We start from the raw sequence: 17,719 nt of genomic DNA, 5'->3' as shown, positions 1-17,719 counted from the left end.
GACCTTTTCTCTATTGTGGATGTCCCTTCCTATGATGTGTTTGATTTTAATTAAATGTGCATGCAGTTATGCACAGGCATAAGGCAATAAGTAGGAGATTCTTCTTACAAGTTCACTTTGAAGACACAATTTGCCTTATTGCACACACACCCAAAACTAGTTATAGGTCAGATCAGCGTCCCAACCTCCAAACCTGGGCATACATGGCGTCTGATAGGATAGAATCTAAGTTTGATGGTGGCTAAGAGGAGAAACCCATTGTTTCTTTTTGTTTGTTTGTTTGTTGTTTTTTGGAGACAAGGTTTTCTGTTTAGCCCTGAATGACCTAGAACTCACTCTGTGGACCAGGCTGGCCTCATAAATCCACCTGCCCTTGCCTCCCAAGTGCTAGGAGGAGCCACCACCGCCTAGCTAAACCCTTTGTTTCCTATGTTTGTTATTTCCACTGTTCGAAGCGGGATGGGCTTGAACCTTGATGCAGGTTTTTGGAGTTAGGTCTCCAACAGGTGGCCAGATGCTTTGTTCAAAGAGGGGTGTGTATCACGTGCAGGTCAGGGTTACAGGCTGCAGAGCCATGCTGTCCACCCATCTTCCCTGCCTCAGTACCCTGACTAAATTTGCAATCCACAAAATGTGTGAACCTAACAGTACTTGTGCATGCCACTGAGCTCTGGGGCACCTTGTTACATCACCATGGCAACTGGAAGAAGAGTTCATGGAGGAGCAGCCTAATGGAAACGGATGGAAGACACGCTTCTCTGAGTTTGATTTATCTTGGCACAGTGCACACATTCTTTATAATTATGAAACAAAACCTGATTCTTAAAATGGCAACCCCCAATAACCAAAAGCAAAGTAGAAGGGATATGTGGAATCAAGATGTGAGTGGGTGGCCAAGTTCCCCACTAGGACATTTCATAAGGAGATTCAATACCGAAACCAAATGTAACATAAAAGAAAACGTGAGTTGTTTTTGGTTTCCATTTTGTTAATGATTACATAGCATTGTTATCGTGAATCCAAATACACAGAACAAATGAGTACTGGTAGCAATGGTAGGGATGCCTAGTGTGCAAAAGAATGAAAATTGGAGCGGTGTGACCGATGGCCCAGCTGGGAAGGCACCTGCGCCCAGCCTGACGAACCTGCTTCTGAGCTTTGGAACCCCATGGTGGATGGAGGGAGCGGACTCCCTGAGCTGTCCTCTGACTTCACACACAGCCTCTGGCACACGTGCAGCCATGCATGTACGTACACACATGTAGCTACTTTGTGGGTTCTTTTTTCCCAGCCTTTATCTCCCCCCACCCCAGTTTACCCCCTACCCCTAGATAGGAGAGGAAAAAAAGGATAGGGAGGAGGATCATTAAATCTAATTTCTTACCTCTTGCTTCTTCTTTGAAGAAATGACTACTAACAAACTGCAACCAACCCATCTGAAAGACCAACAATTACCTGCCCTGCCTGTTAGGTCTCTAGCATCTATACACCCTCTGAAAAGTTCCCAGAATTCCAAATGCCACATAATTGCAGAAACTATCTGCAGCCGGCAAAACCATGCCTCTGCTAGAGCTCGGGGCCAACCAGAGTCAGCTGCTGCGGGTATTTCGAAGCAACTCTATATCCCTACACCTGGGATTAAAACAAAAAACACATTATCATGCGTCTATGTTTCTAAAGAAACCAAAATTACCCACACATATACATGAAAATGAATAAATGTAAAAATATCTAATTAAAAATAAAGATAAGATAAACTAATAAAGGATTTTAAAATTAATGTTTAAAACCCAGTGATAATGAGCAGCTCAGGCCATAAGCCACCTTAGGACAGGAGCACCTGTGTGTACATCTTCACAAAGAGGAACCACAACCTCTTTTTTTTTTTTTAAGATTTATTTATTTATTATATCTAAGTACACTGTAGCTGTCTTCAGACACTCCAGAAGAGGACATCAGATCTCATTCTGGATGGTTGTGAGCCACCATGTGGTTGCTGGGATTTGAACTCAGGACCTTCGGAAGAGCAGTCAGTGTTCTTAACCACAGAGCCATCTCTCCAGCTTAGGACCTCTTAGAGGAAATATCATAGGACCTCTTAGGAGCCAGGCTGTCACCTGAGAGCTAGGAGGCCCCAAACGCCTTGAGCCAAAAGGGACCCCGGAAGCTAATTTCAAATGGCACCCATAGGCACAAAAAGTGTGATACATAGAAAATCGCATATGTGTTTAAGTATATGAACACACAGGAATAATGGTGATGATGATAAATAACAACAGAACAGAAAAGGAAGCCCTCATTGCTCATTTTGGGGCACACATGGGAGTAGTTCTGAATTCCCCAAAATGTGTGAGCTGACGAAGGTCTTCAATGTGTCCTGCTCTGTGTCAACTGGACCTCAGGCGAGCCAAGCAACCTGAAGCCCCATCAGTATTACACTGAAAGAAGTAACCAGGCAGTAGGCCCGCAGCCGGATACGGCAGGACACACAGCTCACGTTCGTGCAGCCTCGAGGCCTGCCACTGCTCCGCCTTTCTGCCGGTTGCTCAGGGCTGTAGTGACAGGCATTATGACACTTACTTTCTGGTCATTTGCAACATGCACCTTGAGCCTCCTGTTCTCCAGCCATGGTACACACGTTGTGACTCCAGGCTCGTTCCATCAAGGCTGGTGCTCTGGACTTTGGGCTGTGGAGACCACAGCCAGGCTTAGGGACGACTGGGCTACTCCGTTATAACCCTGCGGAGGGGACAAAGCTAGGAGATGGCCCCGTGGGCTTCTGCTTTGAAGGAAACCTACCACGAGTTCATAGTGATATTTGCGAATCAAACTTAGGATGAGAGCGGCTCTCGTTTTGGTCCTCTGCTTTTATGGGCTTTCCCACACCCCTTTAATGTCTTACAAGCATTGGGCCACAGATTAACAAGGGAATTCTGTTCTGTCTAAATGGTACCCTGTTCCATCTTCAAAATATAACTAGTCATTAAAGTAATTTTCCCTGGTCCCTGGGGCAGACTCTGTTTTAGGAAGCTGGTTAGACCACAGAAAGGTAGGTCTCCCTGGACCAGACTGAGGTAGCGACACACAGCTGGTCTCTGCTAATTTAAAGCCAACGTGATCCCATCACGATTTGCTTTCATCAGCACTTCAGAAGCCTGGCGGAGGCGGAGGCCACTCAGTGCGTTGTCAATATTAACCTCCTTATATGTCAAGGCAGACTTCAAAAGGATGTGTGGGGGGAGGGGAGAGTGTGAAAGTGGTTGCTGGGGAAGAGAAAGAAGGCTACACCACCTCACCAGCCACAGGATATGGTCTGAAAATACACCAGGATGCAGGCAGCCATGCCCATGAGCTCTGGAAACCCGCTTCCCTGGGGATGCTTGGTGGTCTCTACTGTAACAGCAGCCTGCACTGAAGGAGGCCTCTGCGGGAAACACCGTCACCCCGCATGCTTCCCCTGTCTGCTTTCCAGACACTGTGTGTGGGTCCTGCTCTCTGAGCTAGGACTCTTCAACCCCTGCAGTGCCTTACCCCGACACAGGACAGAGCTCTCTCATGGTCTTGCATGCTGTCAGTCCTGTGACCAGGAGAGGTATGTGACACACAGGCTTGTTCATTCATTTCGTCATCCTTCCCCCAGCCATTTGATCTGAGACACTGTGCACACATCCAACTGTAACTGTGGAGAAAAAAATCAAAGCAGTTGTTGGGTCAGCACACGCTTTCATTATCTTGTTGGGTTTTCTAAGATACCTTTGTCTAGAAGATCAGATGACTGTACTGCCTCGCAGAGGTAGAAAGTGAAGTCTTGTAACACTTGGCGTGTGGTCAGAGTAGACACTGCTAAGCACTGTGTGCCAGGAACAGCCCAGAGCTCAAGGGCATTGATGACATTTCTTCCTTCATAGAATAGTAGGCCCAGCAAACATGTTTTAAAGCAATGTTATTTAACACTCAGAAGTTGCCCAGAGAGGCCATGTCCTTCCACTGCATCCTGGAACATTACCTAGCAGGATTTAATATATTCTCTGGGACAGTGGTCCTTCAACTATGTGGTCCCAAGAGCCCTTACACTCTTAAAGCTTTCTGAGGACCCTACAAAACGTATGACACTAGCCTTTGTATTTAAGGACATCTATGTTATTGGTGATCAGGGTCGGGGCCCATGTGTCCAGGTCCTTATGGTGACTTATTCAAGATGAGTAAAGTAAAATTTGCAAGTAGCAAATTAAAAATTGCAGAGTAATGAGAACACATTCAAAGCAAAGAGAGGGCAGATCAGAGTGAAGGTACTCATGGTCCCTCATTAGAACAGTGGGTCTCTATCTTCCGGAGATCAGGAGAGGGAGTTGCAGTTGCTAGGGAGCACAGCATACATGGTTCCCTAATTTGATTGACTGGCTTATGTTGCATAAGCCTTAGCTTGCTGTGCGTCTCTACAAAGCATCTCATTTTAGTCCTATGCATGTCAAAGTATGCATATACATAAGATGGTAAGTAGGGAATGCTCCCTAGAAATTCACCTAGAGACCACAGTTTGCTTTATTGCACACGTACCCAAACCAGTTCAAACTAGATCAGCTCCCAACCCCGCCTACCCTTGTACCCAATATAACTGGAGAACGTGGACACTAAGGGGTGGGGGAAGCTTGCAGGTGCGGATCCTGGGTTGTTAACAGGGGCTAGGGTATGGTTAGGAAAAGGGCATGCCCAGGCCAAGTGGGCTCCCAGTTTGCTAAGCTATTCCGTATTTGTCCACATCTACATTACTGTAAGTTAAACCGAGAACATTTAACAACACTAATTTAAAACAGCTGCAATGAACCTGTTAGATTACTTGAGGGAGTTAGTTCACCCTGCCCACCAGGGTAGGTTCTGAGACTCAAACTCAGGCTGTCTGCCTTAGTGGCAAGTGCCTTTATCCACCGAGCCCTCTCACCAGCCCTCTCACACCCTTTCAGACCGTATGCTGTTTATTTTGCAGTGATATAGCTCTAAACCTGACAGAATTTGAGCAAAGGAGATGTTTGGCCTTGCAATTCTAGAGTGCTAAGCCTGTTGTGGTGGGGAAGAACTGGAGCATTTCAGTCCATATGGGCAGCAGTACAGTGTAGAGGGAAGCTGGCCATACCGTGGCAGACCAGGAAACAAAGTAGCAAGTAACAGCCGATGGTGACCTTCCTAGTCCATTAGTGACCTGGCCCAGCCAACCAAGTCCCACTTCTGGAAGGTTCCTTAGCATCCCTAAGTGCTGCTAGCGGGAGACCAGCCTGTGGGGGAACATTTCAGATCTAAGCTATAATGGTGTTGTAGGAAAAACACAGATATTACCTCAAAGGATATAAGAGACAGTCCATTCTGGAGCAGACACAGCTGGGACAAAGATTACCTCAGCACTGCATTCTTATGCAGTAAGAGATGTTTGGAACTGGGCAGTAGTGGTGCACGCCTTTAATCCCAGAACTCTGGGAGGCAGAGGCAGGTGGATTTCTGAGTTCAAGGCCAGCCTTGTCTACGGAGTGAGTTCCAGGACAACCAGGGCTATACAGAGAAACCCTGTCTCAAAAACCAAAAAAATAACAAAAGAGTTGTTTGGAAGTTTTTTTTTTGTTGTTGTTTTGTTTGTTTGCTTGTTTGTTTTAGTAGCAGAACGGCAGCAACAGAAATAAGTCAAAGTGTGTTTCAGATCCATTGATATGAACTCTAGGCACGTGGGTCACAGCCAAACAGAAAGATGTCTATTATAGGCCTCAGATGTTATCCAAGGACGTTCTAAGCCTTTGAGATTTGCCTACTAGTCACAAGGATGGAGGTGGGCAGTTGACTGGCTATTAGAAAGCTAAAGGCGGCCCAAGATCATTTAGACCTGGACCAGTGATACTTCTAATTCTCCACAACCACAGAAGTTCCAGCCTGTCAGCCTTGTAGAATCCCCCCCCCCCAAATGTCCCTGCCCTTTCTCAGTCAACCCCCAGCTGACCTTACCCCAGACTCTTCAACACATAGGCAGTTTTTCTTGTATTCTGGAAACTGATACTTTATCCACAAATATATAAAAGTTTTAGGAGTGGTTATATACATATATATTTTTATAGATTCATTTTGTCATTTCATGTGTATGAGTGTTTTGACAGCATGTATGTCTACATACCATGTGCATGCTGGAAGAGAGCATTGGATTCCCTTGGATTAGAGTTTCAAAGAGTTGTGAGCTATCACATGGGTGCTGGGAATTGAACTTAGGTGTTCCCCACTGATGAGCTAACACTTCAGCCCAACTGCCTTTATTCACAAATATATGAAAGTTGTGGGAGCAGTTTAAAATCCGTAACTGGGGTCTGGAGAGGGAGTTTGCTTCCCAGCACCCAAACAGTGGCTCACAACCATCTGTAACCCCAGTTTCAAGGGTATGACACCATCTTCTGACTTCCACCAGCACTGCACACAGTGGCGGTGCACATGTATAGCTGAAGGCAAACACACACACACACACACACACACACACACACACACACACGAAATATAGAAGCCTTATGAGATACAGAAGTCATTTCAGAGTACGTGGTTGATCTTTTCATTTACAAATACTTTTATTTCAGTTCTTGGGAGTCTTCTCAAGTGTTTTGTGATAATTTTCTATTCAGGGTTCCTCCTGTTTTTCTCTAGAAAATGCTGTTCATGATATCCCCCGCCCCTGTTGAGTTTTTAAATCAGTGGTTCTCAACCTTCCTAATACCATGACCCTTTAATTCAGTCCCTCATGTTGATGACCCCCAACTGTAAAATTATTTTCCTTGCTACTTCACAACTGACTTTGCTACTGTTATGAATTGCAATATAAATATTTGTGTTTTCTGATGGTTTTGGGTGACCCTGGTGAGAGGACCATTTTTGATCCTCAAAGCAGTCTCAAGCCACAGGTTGAGAACATATGCTGTACATTTTAAATATACTCTGTATTTGTTATTGCTCTTCCTCTTCTGCCCCCGCCTTTTAAATGTATTCACCTTTATAACCCATCAGTGTCCTGAGACAGCTGCCGTCGTGTTCTGTGGATAGCACAGACATTTGACTGAGAAATGTGTTCAGTACTGCCCACACTGTGTTGAAGTGGAAACTTTTCTTTGCAAAGGCAGTTATGTCAAATGATGTTCTGCTTGGGGAACACAGGTGAAAGGATGTTTTACAAAAGCAAACATGTAAAAGGACACATGCTGTTAAGGAATATAAATATAACCCAACAGACCGAGGACAGACGGCACTGGACGGGACTGGCGTGCCTTGCCACTCCTTAATGGTCATCATTTGTGGTGACTTCATAAAAAGAAATGCACCACAAAACGTATGGTGTTCCGGCAGCCTCTTCGGCAGCCTCTTGTTGCCTCTGCAGACTCAGGCCATTTTACAGAGTGAGGTGAAAGTTTCCAGATATGTCAGCTGAAACAGACTCAGACTCACGTGGAGTTTTGTTGAGGCAAGACCTGTGAGAGGACGCGTGATGTTTGGAGGCAGTGTGAATAGGACTCAGCAGACAGTGGAGCCTGGCTTACATAGTTAGCTTTACAGTGCTCCTTGGTCTCACATCTTTGTCTTTACTATCTTCACATCATTGAAAGAGAAATGACAAAGGACTTCTGGCATCCGGGCACCCCGTCGCTCTTGCTTTCTTGTGTGGATTTGGCGGAGGCCTGTTTTTACTGGATCATGCCACCATGTCTGATTAGTATTTGCTATCCTGACACTATTAAACTAAACTACTGATACCCAGACAATCAGAGAGTAAAGTAGCCCCAGGGAACTACTTCTAAACAACATACAACTGAGCCCCTCAGCTTCTTCTAGATCGACCCGCTGTTACTAATTCATAAATGGTATTTCCTAGTAGATAAAGCTGCCACTACTGATTTGTGTGAACTAAACTACTTATATCCTACCAACACAGATTAGATTTGCCCCAAAGAACTATTTCTAAACAGGTCCACTCCCCCCCACCCACCCCCGTATCCTAATAAGCTTTCTTTCCAACTACCTCTGGTTGGTGGAGCGCTAAAAGAGAGGTTAAAACATTTTAGAACCCTTATTAAAGTAGGCTTAAAAAAAAATCTAAGCCGACATTGTAGTTTTCAAACCTTATTTATTATTGGTGGTTGTGATGGGATGCTTGTAGGGGATGCATGCAAGTTGAGGTCAAAGGGCAGTTTTGTGCATGTAAGACCCCCAAAACCGAGGGTACCCCAGCACCCCACACCCCGGAAGGCGACACCCAAATCACTTCAATTCGATGCAATAGCATGAGGATTTCTTTATTTCCAGAATTCTGGGTTCCACAGCCATACCCCACACAGGGGTAGAGGACTGAGGACCCCGTGCAACTGAAGTCAGGGGTATTTAAAGGGGAAAAATCACAAGACAAGGGTTGGAGGCCACAATTCACAAGGCTAGGGGTAGAGGACAAAACATGCACAGAATGGGGAAGTACAGAATGAGGAAGTAAGGAAGGTTAGAGATTATCTGGAGCAAACGTCCTTGGGGCATTGTATAGTTAAACATTGGAACTAGAACAGGGTGGGCTATCTTTCTCAAGCAGAAAGCAGAAAAACAAGTTACTCTGTGCTGGGCTAGTTGTTTAGAGGTCTAAAAACATTGAGTTGGGGGTCTCTCAGAGCACAGCTCTCTTCTTATCCCTTCACGTGGTTCTGGTTAGATGCAGGTCACTAGACTTGCATAGCAAGCCCCTGCTTTTTTTTTTTTTTACACAGTGTTTCTCTGTGTAGCCCTGGCTGTCCTGGAACTCACTCTGTAGACCAGGCTGGCCTAGAACTCAGAAATCCGTCTGCCTCAGCCTCCCAAGTGCTGGGATTACAGGTGTGTGCCACCACACCCGGCCAAGCACCTGCTTTTAACATTTGCCAAATATTTCCATCCAGGAAGTCTTATTCCTCTCAAGATACAGAGCATTTCCTCCTACCTGCCCCCCCCAATGCTGGGCGTGCCTTCCCAGTTACTGCCCTCCCCTCTCACAGAGCACCCATGCTCTGACTTCCAACAATGGATTGTGCGCGTTCTTGAATGTTGTGTCTGTCATCTTTTGCTCAGTGTTGTGTTTGTGAAATCCACCCCGACTTGCAGCCTGTCACTCATCCCTTTTTGTCAATGATTAGTGTGCCATTGTAAACATATCACAGTGGTTTAGTTCTTCTCTGCTGGTGGCATTTGGATAGACTCCAGGCTTGGCTATAATAAATAAAGTCACTGCGCACATCCATGTGGAATTCTTCTCAGGTTTCTGTTTCCTTCCAGTAAATACTCAGGAGCAGAATTTCTGAGTTAGAGTAGCATTTGTGTGTGCTCCTTGATAGGGACACAGGAAAGAGTGGCCCAGTGGGACTGTCACCGTGTGGCTGAGCCTGAAGTGCAGGGTCCAAGTCCTTCAGGTGCCAGTGTGGGGGTTGGCTGTACGTGGATTTGCTTACACTCGGTCACCTCTCCTTTTCTACACGTGCCTGGAAGGTATTTCCTTAGATGCATTTATGATGTAAACAAGAATGTGGGAAGTTTTTAGGCATGCTGTACTTTGGCTGAGGACAGTAAGAGTCAGGCCTCCACGGAAGGGAAGGGTAGCGTGGGCTCCAGACATCAGTGTGTGCTCGTGACCAAGCAGCCATCTCCAGCCCCTTTCTTCTGCCTTGTTTATTCTAAGCTATCTTTCCAGTTAATGGTGCATTGTAGAGACATTGCTTTAAGAGTACTGAAGGCCAGTCCCTCCCTCCCCACTCCCCATTCCCCATCTAACTGCAGAGGCCTTACCACCACGCAGATAAACACAGCTGCGGTCCTTCCTCTAGCCCTGTCCAGGGATCTGGCGGCACAAGTGTATTTCCTCCACTGTGGGGCACTTCCTGGTTTTTGGTTACACTTCCCTGTAGCTGTGTTTGGAACAAGTCATTCTTTCAAGGTCACCACCTGGTGGTGGTTCCAAAGACAAAAGCAGTTGCTTTCTGTGCTTTGGGTTGTTCTGTTGTGATTCTTCTTCTTCTTCTTCTTCTTCTTCTTCTTCTTCTTCTTCTTCTTCTTCTTCTTCTTCTTCTTCTTCTTCTGTCACCTTCAACATGAGGCACTAGAGCCTTGGCAGCTCCCTGTTTACAGACAGGCTCCCTGTACACGGCTCCCAGTCTTCTACAGCCATTACCTGTTGGAAACTCTCCTGGCTTCTATGGTGGTCATTTATTCCTTTGTGATTTTATCACCCAAGCTGACATCTTCAAGTAGTATAATTTCACGTTTTAAAATCTTTTAAGTCTGTTTTGAACTGTAGCTTCCTGTATGTCTGTCTCCTCACCTGAGACTCCGCATGGAGGTTTCTGCAGTCAAGGATTCCCTCCCTGCATTCCCAGGGAAGAGTGAGGATCAGAAGGTTAATCCCTTTGAACTCCGTACACACATTTGTAGCCAGACAGAGAGAAACTGGTTAAGGGGCAGTCTTGATTCCGTGATGCAACCACATTGTAGGTGTTGCTGCGTCCATCTCTCAAAGGTGTCTTATGTCATGTTCTCTTAATGGCTGATCCAACTCTCCAGCCCCCACCTTTGAGACTGTGTCTCACTGACCCTGGAGTTGACCAGTTGCATAGGCTGGCCGACCAGCTTCTTGTCTAGACCTCCCTTGCTCAGTGCAGGCATTTTTACATCGACCGCTCCTAGCCGTGGGCTCCACAGCGAGGTTCTCCGTCTATAAGGCAGACACTATTGACGGGGCCATCTACCCACCCACTCCAGCCCCTCCCCCTCAAATGCACACAATTTTTGAATGAATTTGCATATATTTTTTAAATTAAAATACTGGCAGACAACTAGAAGTCAGATTTACAGATTATGCTTAGCATGCAGACTTCTAATCTTGGTAGAGAATAAAAGATCTTTAAAGATAAATAATATCATCATCCATTTAATTAACTTTATCTTAGCACCATAACTTAGAATCTGGCCAGATTCTAAGTGTGGAGTCCACATAAGCAATCAATTTAAAAGGTGGGTTAGCAACAACCAGTAGTTCTTAAAATTGTCACTCTTCTGCCTCCACCATTGCAACGCTCCGAACATTCCTTCCCAGGCTTGAGTGTGTCAGGTATTGCTGTTACCATGGTGACAACTTTTGAACCAATCAATTTAACATAGACATGCACTTAGCAACAAGATAATTAAATATAAAAAAAAAGCTAGGCAGTGTGAAGAAAAACACAGAGGTAAATAACAAAACACTCAAAACTCTTCTCTTATTGTTCATATTTAAAAGCATTCAGGGGCTGGAGATAGAGCCAGTGGGAGGGCCTGGGTTCTATGCACAGCCCAGCAAGGAAAAAAAACATCTTAAAGGGAGAACTTAATTGGCCAATTAGCTGACTCCATTGGCTGCACCTCTCTGCACTGCAGGAGAGAGGTTTTTTTCCTCCACCCATTTTGGTGCCTGGCTGGTGATCTGGCAAAAGAGGTTAAGAGAAAAGCAGACAGAAGCTTATCACCATGTGCCCTGCCCTGTGGTGGTCAGAGGCACCAGGAGGAGAGTGACAAGAGGAGAAGCCGGGCCTTGAGCCGCTACATCCCAGAAAAGCAATGTGACATTTGGCAAAGGCCCAGGTTCTAGGGCAGAAGACAAGGGGAGAGGCACACAGGATGGCCCACGAGGCTGGCCAGTACGGTCTGCTTGCTCAGTGCTTCCCAGACTGTCCTAGACCAGAGGGTCTACTGGTTCCTGGCTCTGTTGCCTGGTAAAGAGAAGCCGACGCCTTTGTAAATGCACACGCTGCAGGTGGGCAAACAGGCAGAAGGCAGAGCTCATTTTTATAGACCTGCTTCTTCTAAACTGCCTTCGACTCAAAATAGTGCTTATGCCAAAGTGGGGAGAAGGGGGCGTTGGAGGGGGAGCAGAAGGGGTGCATACTCTACTCATCCCATCTTTGAGCAGGTAAGACAAAACCATGAAAAGCTCTCTCTGGTCTTGCTCTGCTGCACACCGCCCCCTGGTGGTTATGTCAGACCTTATCACCCTTCTACGTTTCCTTTATTCTGCTTTCATTTTCTCTGCTTTATTATTATTTAATTCTATTTTACTTAATGACGTTACACCTGAGTCTTACAGGTTCTCCAGTAAGTCCATGTGTTAACAACTAAACCCCCAAGCTCCTTCAAGAGGAAGCTAGGACAGGCTGAGAGACAGAGGGGCGGGGCCCTGTGATGGCAGCAGTGGCTTTATGACGCTGCTCTTTGCGATCTCCAGAAACATGAGCTAAATAAACCCTGTCCTTTATAAATTAGTACAGCCACAGAAGACAAACTCTTATAGCTACACCCTATAACTCTGGAAGACAGTAAGATACCGTGGCAAAAGCAGGGACCCAGACAGGCTTGTGGTTAGTGGGCAGAGCACTTACCTTTTCCAGGTTTTATGCCTTCCCTGGGGTGTGAAGCAAGTATGAGAACAAAAGCCCTTTGCTCAGTGTTCCACTGGCAGTTAAGAAAGCAAGGCCCAGAAAGGCTGAGTAAGGAAGTGTTGCAGTCGACAGCCCGCCTTTTACCAAAAGCCATGCACCGCGGCCTGTGGCCCACGCTGCACTTTAGCCACCATCCACAGCCGAGCGCAGAGCTTCCTGGAAATAGCCAACTAAGCCACTCCAGTGCACTCCGAGTATTCTGTCAGAGGAAGAGTGGATTCCCCTGCAGCTGCATCACACGCACAGTCTGAAGACATTTAAGGAGCCTCACTGGCCACCCACAACATCCCATCCTCTCCCTGCCTGATCCTCCCAGAATGGCCTAATGAGAAGGCGGCTAGTACCACATTTTTGATAGATAGTAAAGAAATGGCATATTCTAGTCCAAGAGAATTCAAAGGGAAGCCGGGAAGTCATCTCCTTGCTAGATCCTGTGTGTTCTTATAGGAACCTGGGGACAATAAGTTGAATTTTTTTTTTGTTTTGTTTTTTGTTTGTTTTTGGGACAAGTCTCCTATATCCCAGATTGGCCTCAGATCTGTATGTAACCGAGGATAAGCTTGGACTCCTGGTTTTCCTAACCACCAGACTACAGGCAAGCACTATGAGGCCCAGCCCTACGCTGGCTAGTTTTGTGTTAACTTGACTGGGTGGGGCGGGCATCGGCACCCAGTCTGTGAGACAGTTTAAATGTTGGTAACCTAACTAGATGGGATGGGACTTGCTCACTTTAAAATTGCATTTTCTTACATTTGAAAGAAATTTTGTATTCTAATGTTAATTTAGCCCCCACCCCCAATTGTTTGCACAAGAGTATCTGCTCTTAGGTTCTGGGAACCTGCCCCAGTTCATTCTGATCTGTAAATAAAGATGCTGGGAGCCAATAGCTGGGGAGAAGATGGGGGAGGGCTGGCTTGGGACAGCAAGGAAGAGGTAGGGGAGACTTGAAGTCTTAGGAGTAAGCAGGACAGACACAAGACCCACCACGAAGCAGAGAAGAAAGGAAGTGCCCTGGGGCTCTGAGCCTAGAGAAGGTTGACCAGATGGCTAATTAGACTGAAGAGGAAGTAGCCAAGATGGACTGTGGTAATTGTACTTTAGGGGCATTGGTGGGAGGTAGATTGTAACTACATGGAGATCAGGCAGTATCCAGCTATTGAGCTGTTTAAGGCTGTATGTGTGTCTTTCCCTCGGGAACATATCAAGGCCGGCAGTGACCCCATTCCAGGACTTACTAAAAACACGAACACTATGACTCTTGTTTTTACCTGTGTGGTACATTTATTTCTGTGCGCAGCATGTTTGCAGAGGCCAGAGGAGGGTAGTGGACCCTCTGGGACTAGAGTTACAGGCAGTAGTTAGTTGCCACGTAAGTTCTGGGAACTGAACACAGATCCTCTAGAAAAGCAGCCAGTACTCTTAACACCAAGCCATCTTTCCAATCCTTATTTTATTTTTGTTGTTGGGAGGGGGTCAGTGGATATGAGCACGTGAGTACAGGTGCCCAAGTAGGTCAGAGGTGTCAGATCCTCTGAAACTGGAGTTACTGACACGTGTAAGCTGCCCGGTGTGGGTGCTGGGAGCCAAACTCGGGCCCTCTGCAGGGCCAGTGTGTGCTCTTACTGCTGACCCATCTCTCCAGCCTCGAATGGTTTTCTAACTCTTCAACAAGAGTCTGCTTTGCTTTTGGCCTTTACACTGGGGGGTGGGAAGGGGGACATGCTCCAGGGTCAGATTCAAACAGTTTCCCTGGGTGTTGAGTCTGCTAGCTCAGGAAGAGTTTTCCCTGGTCTCCAGCTTCTACCTCACCCTGCAGACCCAAGCCCTGGTCTGTCTCCATGACTCTGTGGACAGATTAAAATAAAAGTCCTTTATGTGTAGGTATGTGTGTGTTTCTATGTTCCTGGGCAATCTGTCCAGTTCCTTCTGTCTGGAGTGTGCGCTCTTCCTCGCCAGCAAACCTCCCAGCACAGCAGCTGTTCAGAACCATCTCATGGGGCAGTCATCTGGCTTTGGCAGCTCAGGAACAAAATCCCACAGAGCAGGTGTCTCCACAGCAGGAACTGATCTTAGTTTGCGGGAGGGAATCCAAGATGGTCTGCTAGCATCTTCAGTTCCTGATAAGAGACCCCCTTTTTTGGTCATAGCTTTGGGAGGGTTTGGGACACTGGCCCACTGATTATGACCTCACCCAGCCCTTACTTCTAGTCTGTGCAGATTCCATCCTCATTGCAATCACAACAAAGTTAGTAAGTCTTCAGCATCCCTAGTGTCTTTCCAGGCCCTCTAGCCGCACTTCCTCACCCTCACACAAGGTTCCCTCCAAGGCTCCAGACTGCTGTAAAAATTATGAGTCGCCAGACTGATGGCTGCCTGGCTGTGGGAAATAGTTTGGACCATCTTCAAGCCCCTTAATTTAGGGTCTAGAACTGGATTGCCACTCAATTTTAAAATATTGATTAAATGCATTTCAGACCTTTCTGAATATCCAAATCTAGGGTTGCCCCAAGCCCATCATTCTCCAAAGTAATGTGTCGTCATCTGCATTGGAGCAGCTTCCCAACCCCAATCTTGTTTCCTTCAGCCAACCACACCAATGCTGCTTTCACCGCACATAGCCAAGTCAAGCACAGATGCTCAAGCACAGATGCGCTTCTTTCTTTACTGGCCCACTCTCCCCTTCACCGGCCCTAGCTTGAAGTTTGCACTCTCCAAGGACCCCTCTCTTAATAGTCCAGATCTATTAAAGCCATCTCCTTCCCTGTGCCCGAATTGTAATTAGACTGCCAGCATGGAAGGACTGTTTGCCCCTGTTACCCACGTCCTCTGTGTTCCTGACCCTTCCAATCCCCTAACTGTTCTCCTTAATTCCAGTCTTAACCTCTCAGTGAGTCCTTTCTTGGAAGATGTAGGAAAACAAACAAAAAACCACTCTAGTTTTCCACATAAACTGAAAAGCAGCACAGAAAGCGTTTAACTTTATTCTTTTGTGAGTCTGCATTCATACTGTACAGGCCACCTGCATGGTTGGAAATGAGTCCAAAATCCTTTTAAAGACCGGTACTGGAATCTTTGTGAAGTTCGAAGCCAACACGGTTGAAGCTTCCCATGTATGCGGCAGCCAGGAGGGGATTGGGCAATTGCCCTTGCAAAAGAACAAGAGCAAGGTACCAGAGCCAGCAGAACCCCGCTGCCCCGCAAAAACTTAAGATGACTTAAGATGACCTTGTACACCCTCACAGAGGCGAGAACAGAACGCCTACGTGGGGCTCACGTTTAGAAACAACCCCTAGGAAGGCCCCGCCCCGCATCTTACTCCGCCCACTTGGAGTCTCCGCCCCACCCCACAGTTCCCCTCGCCCCACCCTCCCAGAGTCTGTCTCCTACCACCGCCGTCTAAGAGGGTCGAGGTCCAGTAAGTTCAGCCAAGGAAGACTTCTCTCTCACAGGAACGGGGAAATTAAGTGCAACTTAGTGGCGTTTCTAATATAATTCTGTTAATATTAAACAGAGCGCATAACTAGAGCCTGACCCCGCCCCGTGCCCGTAGCCCCGCCCATAGGCGGCACGCGGAGGCCCCGCCCCTCGCGTCATGAAACCCAAAGATCCCTCTCCCCGCCTCCCGGAGGCCCCACCCCGTAGGTCTTCTTCCCCGCGTGAGGGGCGGGGCTGCGACTGCGCGCTCGCGCGCCGGGCAGCTTCCGCGGCGGCCGTTGGCCGTTGGAACGGCTTGGGTGGTTGTCTTGGAGAAGCAAGATGGCGGCGACTACCGCCGCGGTGGTGGCCGAGGAGGACACGGAACTGCGAGACCTGCTGGTGCAGACGCTGGAGAACAGCGGCGTGCTGAACCGCATCAAGGTGCGGCGGGGCGGCTGCCGGGGCTCGCGCTTCACGGGGCGCGGGACGCCAGCACGGGGCGGCCACGCGGCCGTGGGGCCTTGACCGGAGCCCGTGGGCCCGGTGTGGAGCGCACAGGCCCGCGCGTGGCCTTCCCTCGCTCGCTGCACGCGCGGCCGGCACCCTCGTGTCTGCACCCCCGTTCTTTCACGTCGCGAAACTGACTTGTAATCTTGTGGGATTTTCTTTTGAAGGCTGAACTCAGAGCGGCCGTGTTTTTAGCACTGGAAGAACAAGAAAAAGTAGAGGTAAGAGAGCCCCAGACCTTGTTACGTCCGTAGCTCCTCACGCCCGGCTTCTAATAAATGAAAGGCCGTCCTGAAATAGTTCAGTGACTGACCGGGGATGGTGCTTCTTCACCAGTACTCATTTTCTAAGTCATCCTGCACATTTACAGTGGCCTTAAAGTAACGCAGTAATTCCGGCAGACCAAAGCTAAAGCTCAGGTGCAGGAGTCGCGGGAAAGCGTTTCGTTGAGTTACCTGAACTTTTTATAAGCTAGTGCACTCTGAATATCTGGGATATTCAGTAAGGGATGTGCAGTGGAACCTTTTCCCAAATTCTGATTGGTTGGTTAAAAACCTGACCTTTATTTAAAAACGTCTCTGATCTTATCTCCCCCACCCCCACCCCCAAAAAATCTAGTGAGACCTGAGTGTTTAATAATTTGGCTTTTCTGCCTGCCCCAGGCCCCAGCAACCATCCTGAGTAAATGTCCTTTAACTCGTTGTCAGTAAGAATCACAGGATAATCAAAGTCTTCGTGCGAGGCAGGTCTGCCTCCATCCCTCCACTGTCTGTAGGCCTCTCTAACCTACCTGCTCCTAACTGCCTCCTCATCCTCCCATTGGTTCTTGGCTAGGCTAGGTCCCACTGATCATCCACACCTTGGAATTCCATAGTTATTTGCATTCTAGTTAAACAGTAATGATCATTTGATCCAGTGAATTTTCTTCTCCTGTTTCTCCATAAGCATTGTCAAAGAAAAGTAGTGACTTTTAGCCAGGTGATCTGTGAGTCCGAAGTGGTGGGTTCTGACTGAGCAGGATCTGCAGTGCTGCCAACGAGCGGGTCTGCGGTGCTCCCTCTGGTCCCTTTTAGCTTTCTTACCTGTTCCCTTCACTGCTCAGATGGCTTATCCTTCTTACAGGGAAAAAGAGAAGCTGCTGGGTTCTAACTTTGTGTCCTATTGCCGCTATCCCAGTCTGTCAGCTCAGGAGGTTACCTGTGTCTCTATAGCTATACTCCTGCGTTAGGAGAAGAGACTCTGGCTTGCCGATATAATTTGTCTGGTTTTGTCTGCCATGGGTTCTCATCTCCTTCGTTAATCACTAT

General features: G+C 47.3%; 1 protein-coding gene across 4 annotated transcripts in view; it reads left to right on the top strand.

Annotated features, from left to right (window-relative positions):
• The first annotated feature begins 16,168 nt into the window (after window positions 1-16,168).
• The window catches only part of Cep43 (centrosomal protein 43), a 30,068-nt gene continuing 28,517 nt past the window's right edge, over window positions 16,169-17,719 (top strand). For 2 of the 4 annotated variants that reach the window (XM_052169919.1, XM_052169916.1), the window contains exons 1-2: window positions 16,170-16,346; window positions 16,580-16,633. In XM_052169919.1, the coding sequence (XP_052025879.1) occupies window positions 16,245-16,346; window positions 16,580-16,633 (156 nt within the window). In that variant the 5' untranslated portion in view covers window positions 16,170-16,244. Of the gene's footprint in view, window positions 16,347-16,579; window positions 16,634-17,719 lie in introns of all 4 variants that reach the window. The other 2 variants (XM_052169917.1, XM_052169918.1) reach the window with 2 other exon arrangements.

The sequence above is a fragment of the Apodemus sylvaticus genome, chromosome 23, assembly GCF_947179515.1.
Source record: "Apodemus sylvaticus chromosome 23, mApoSyl1.1, whole genome shotgun sequence".
Lineage (NCBI taxonomy): Eukaryota > Metazoa > Chordata > Mammalia > Rodentia > Muridae > Apodemus > Apodemus sylvaticus.
This window is presented reverse-complemented; position numbering and strand designations above follow the sequence as displayed.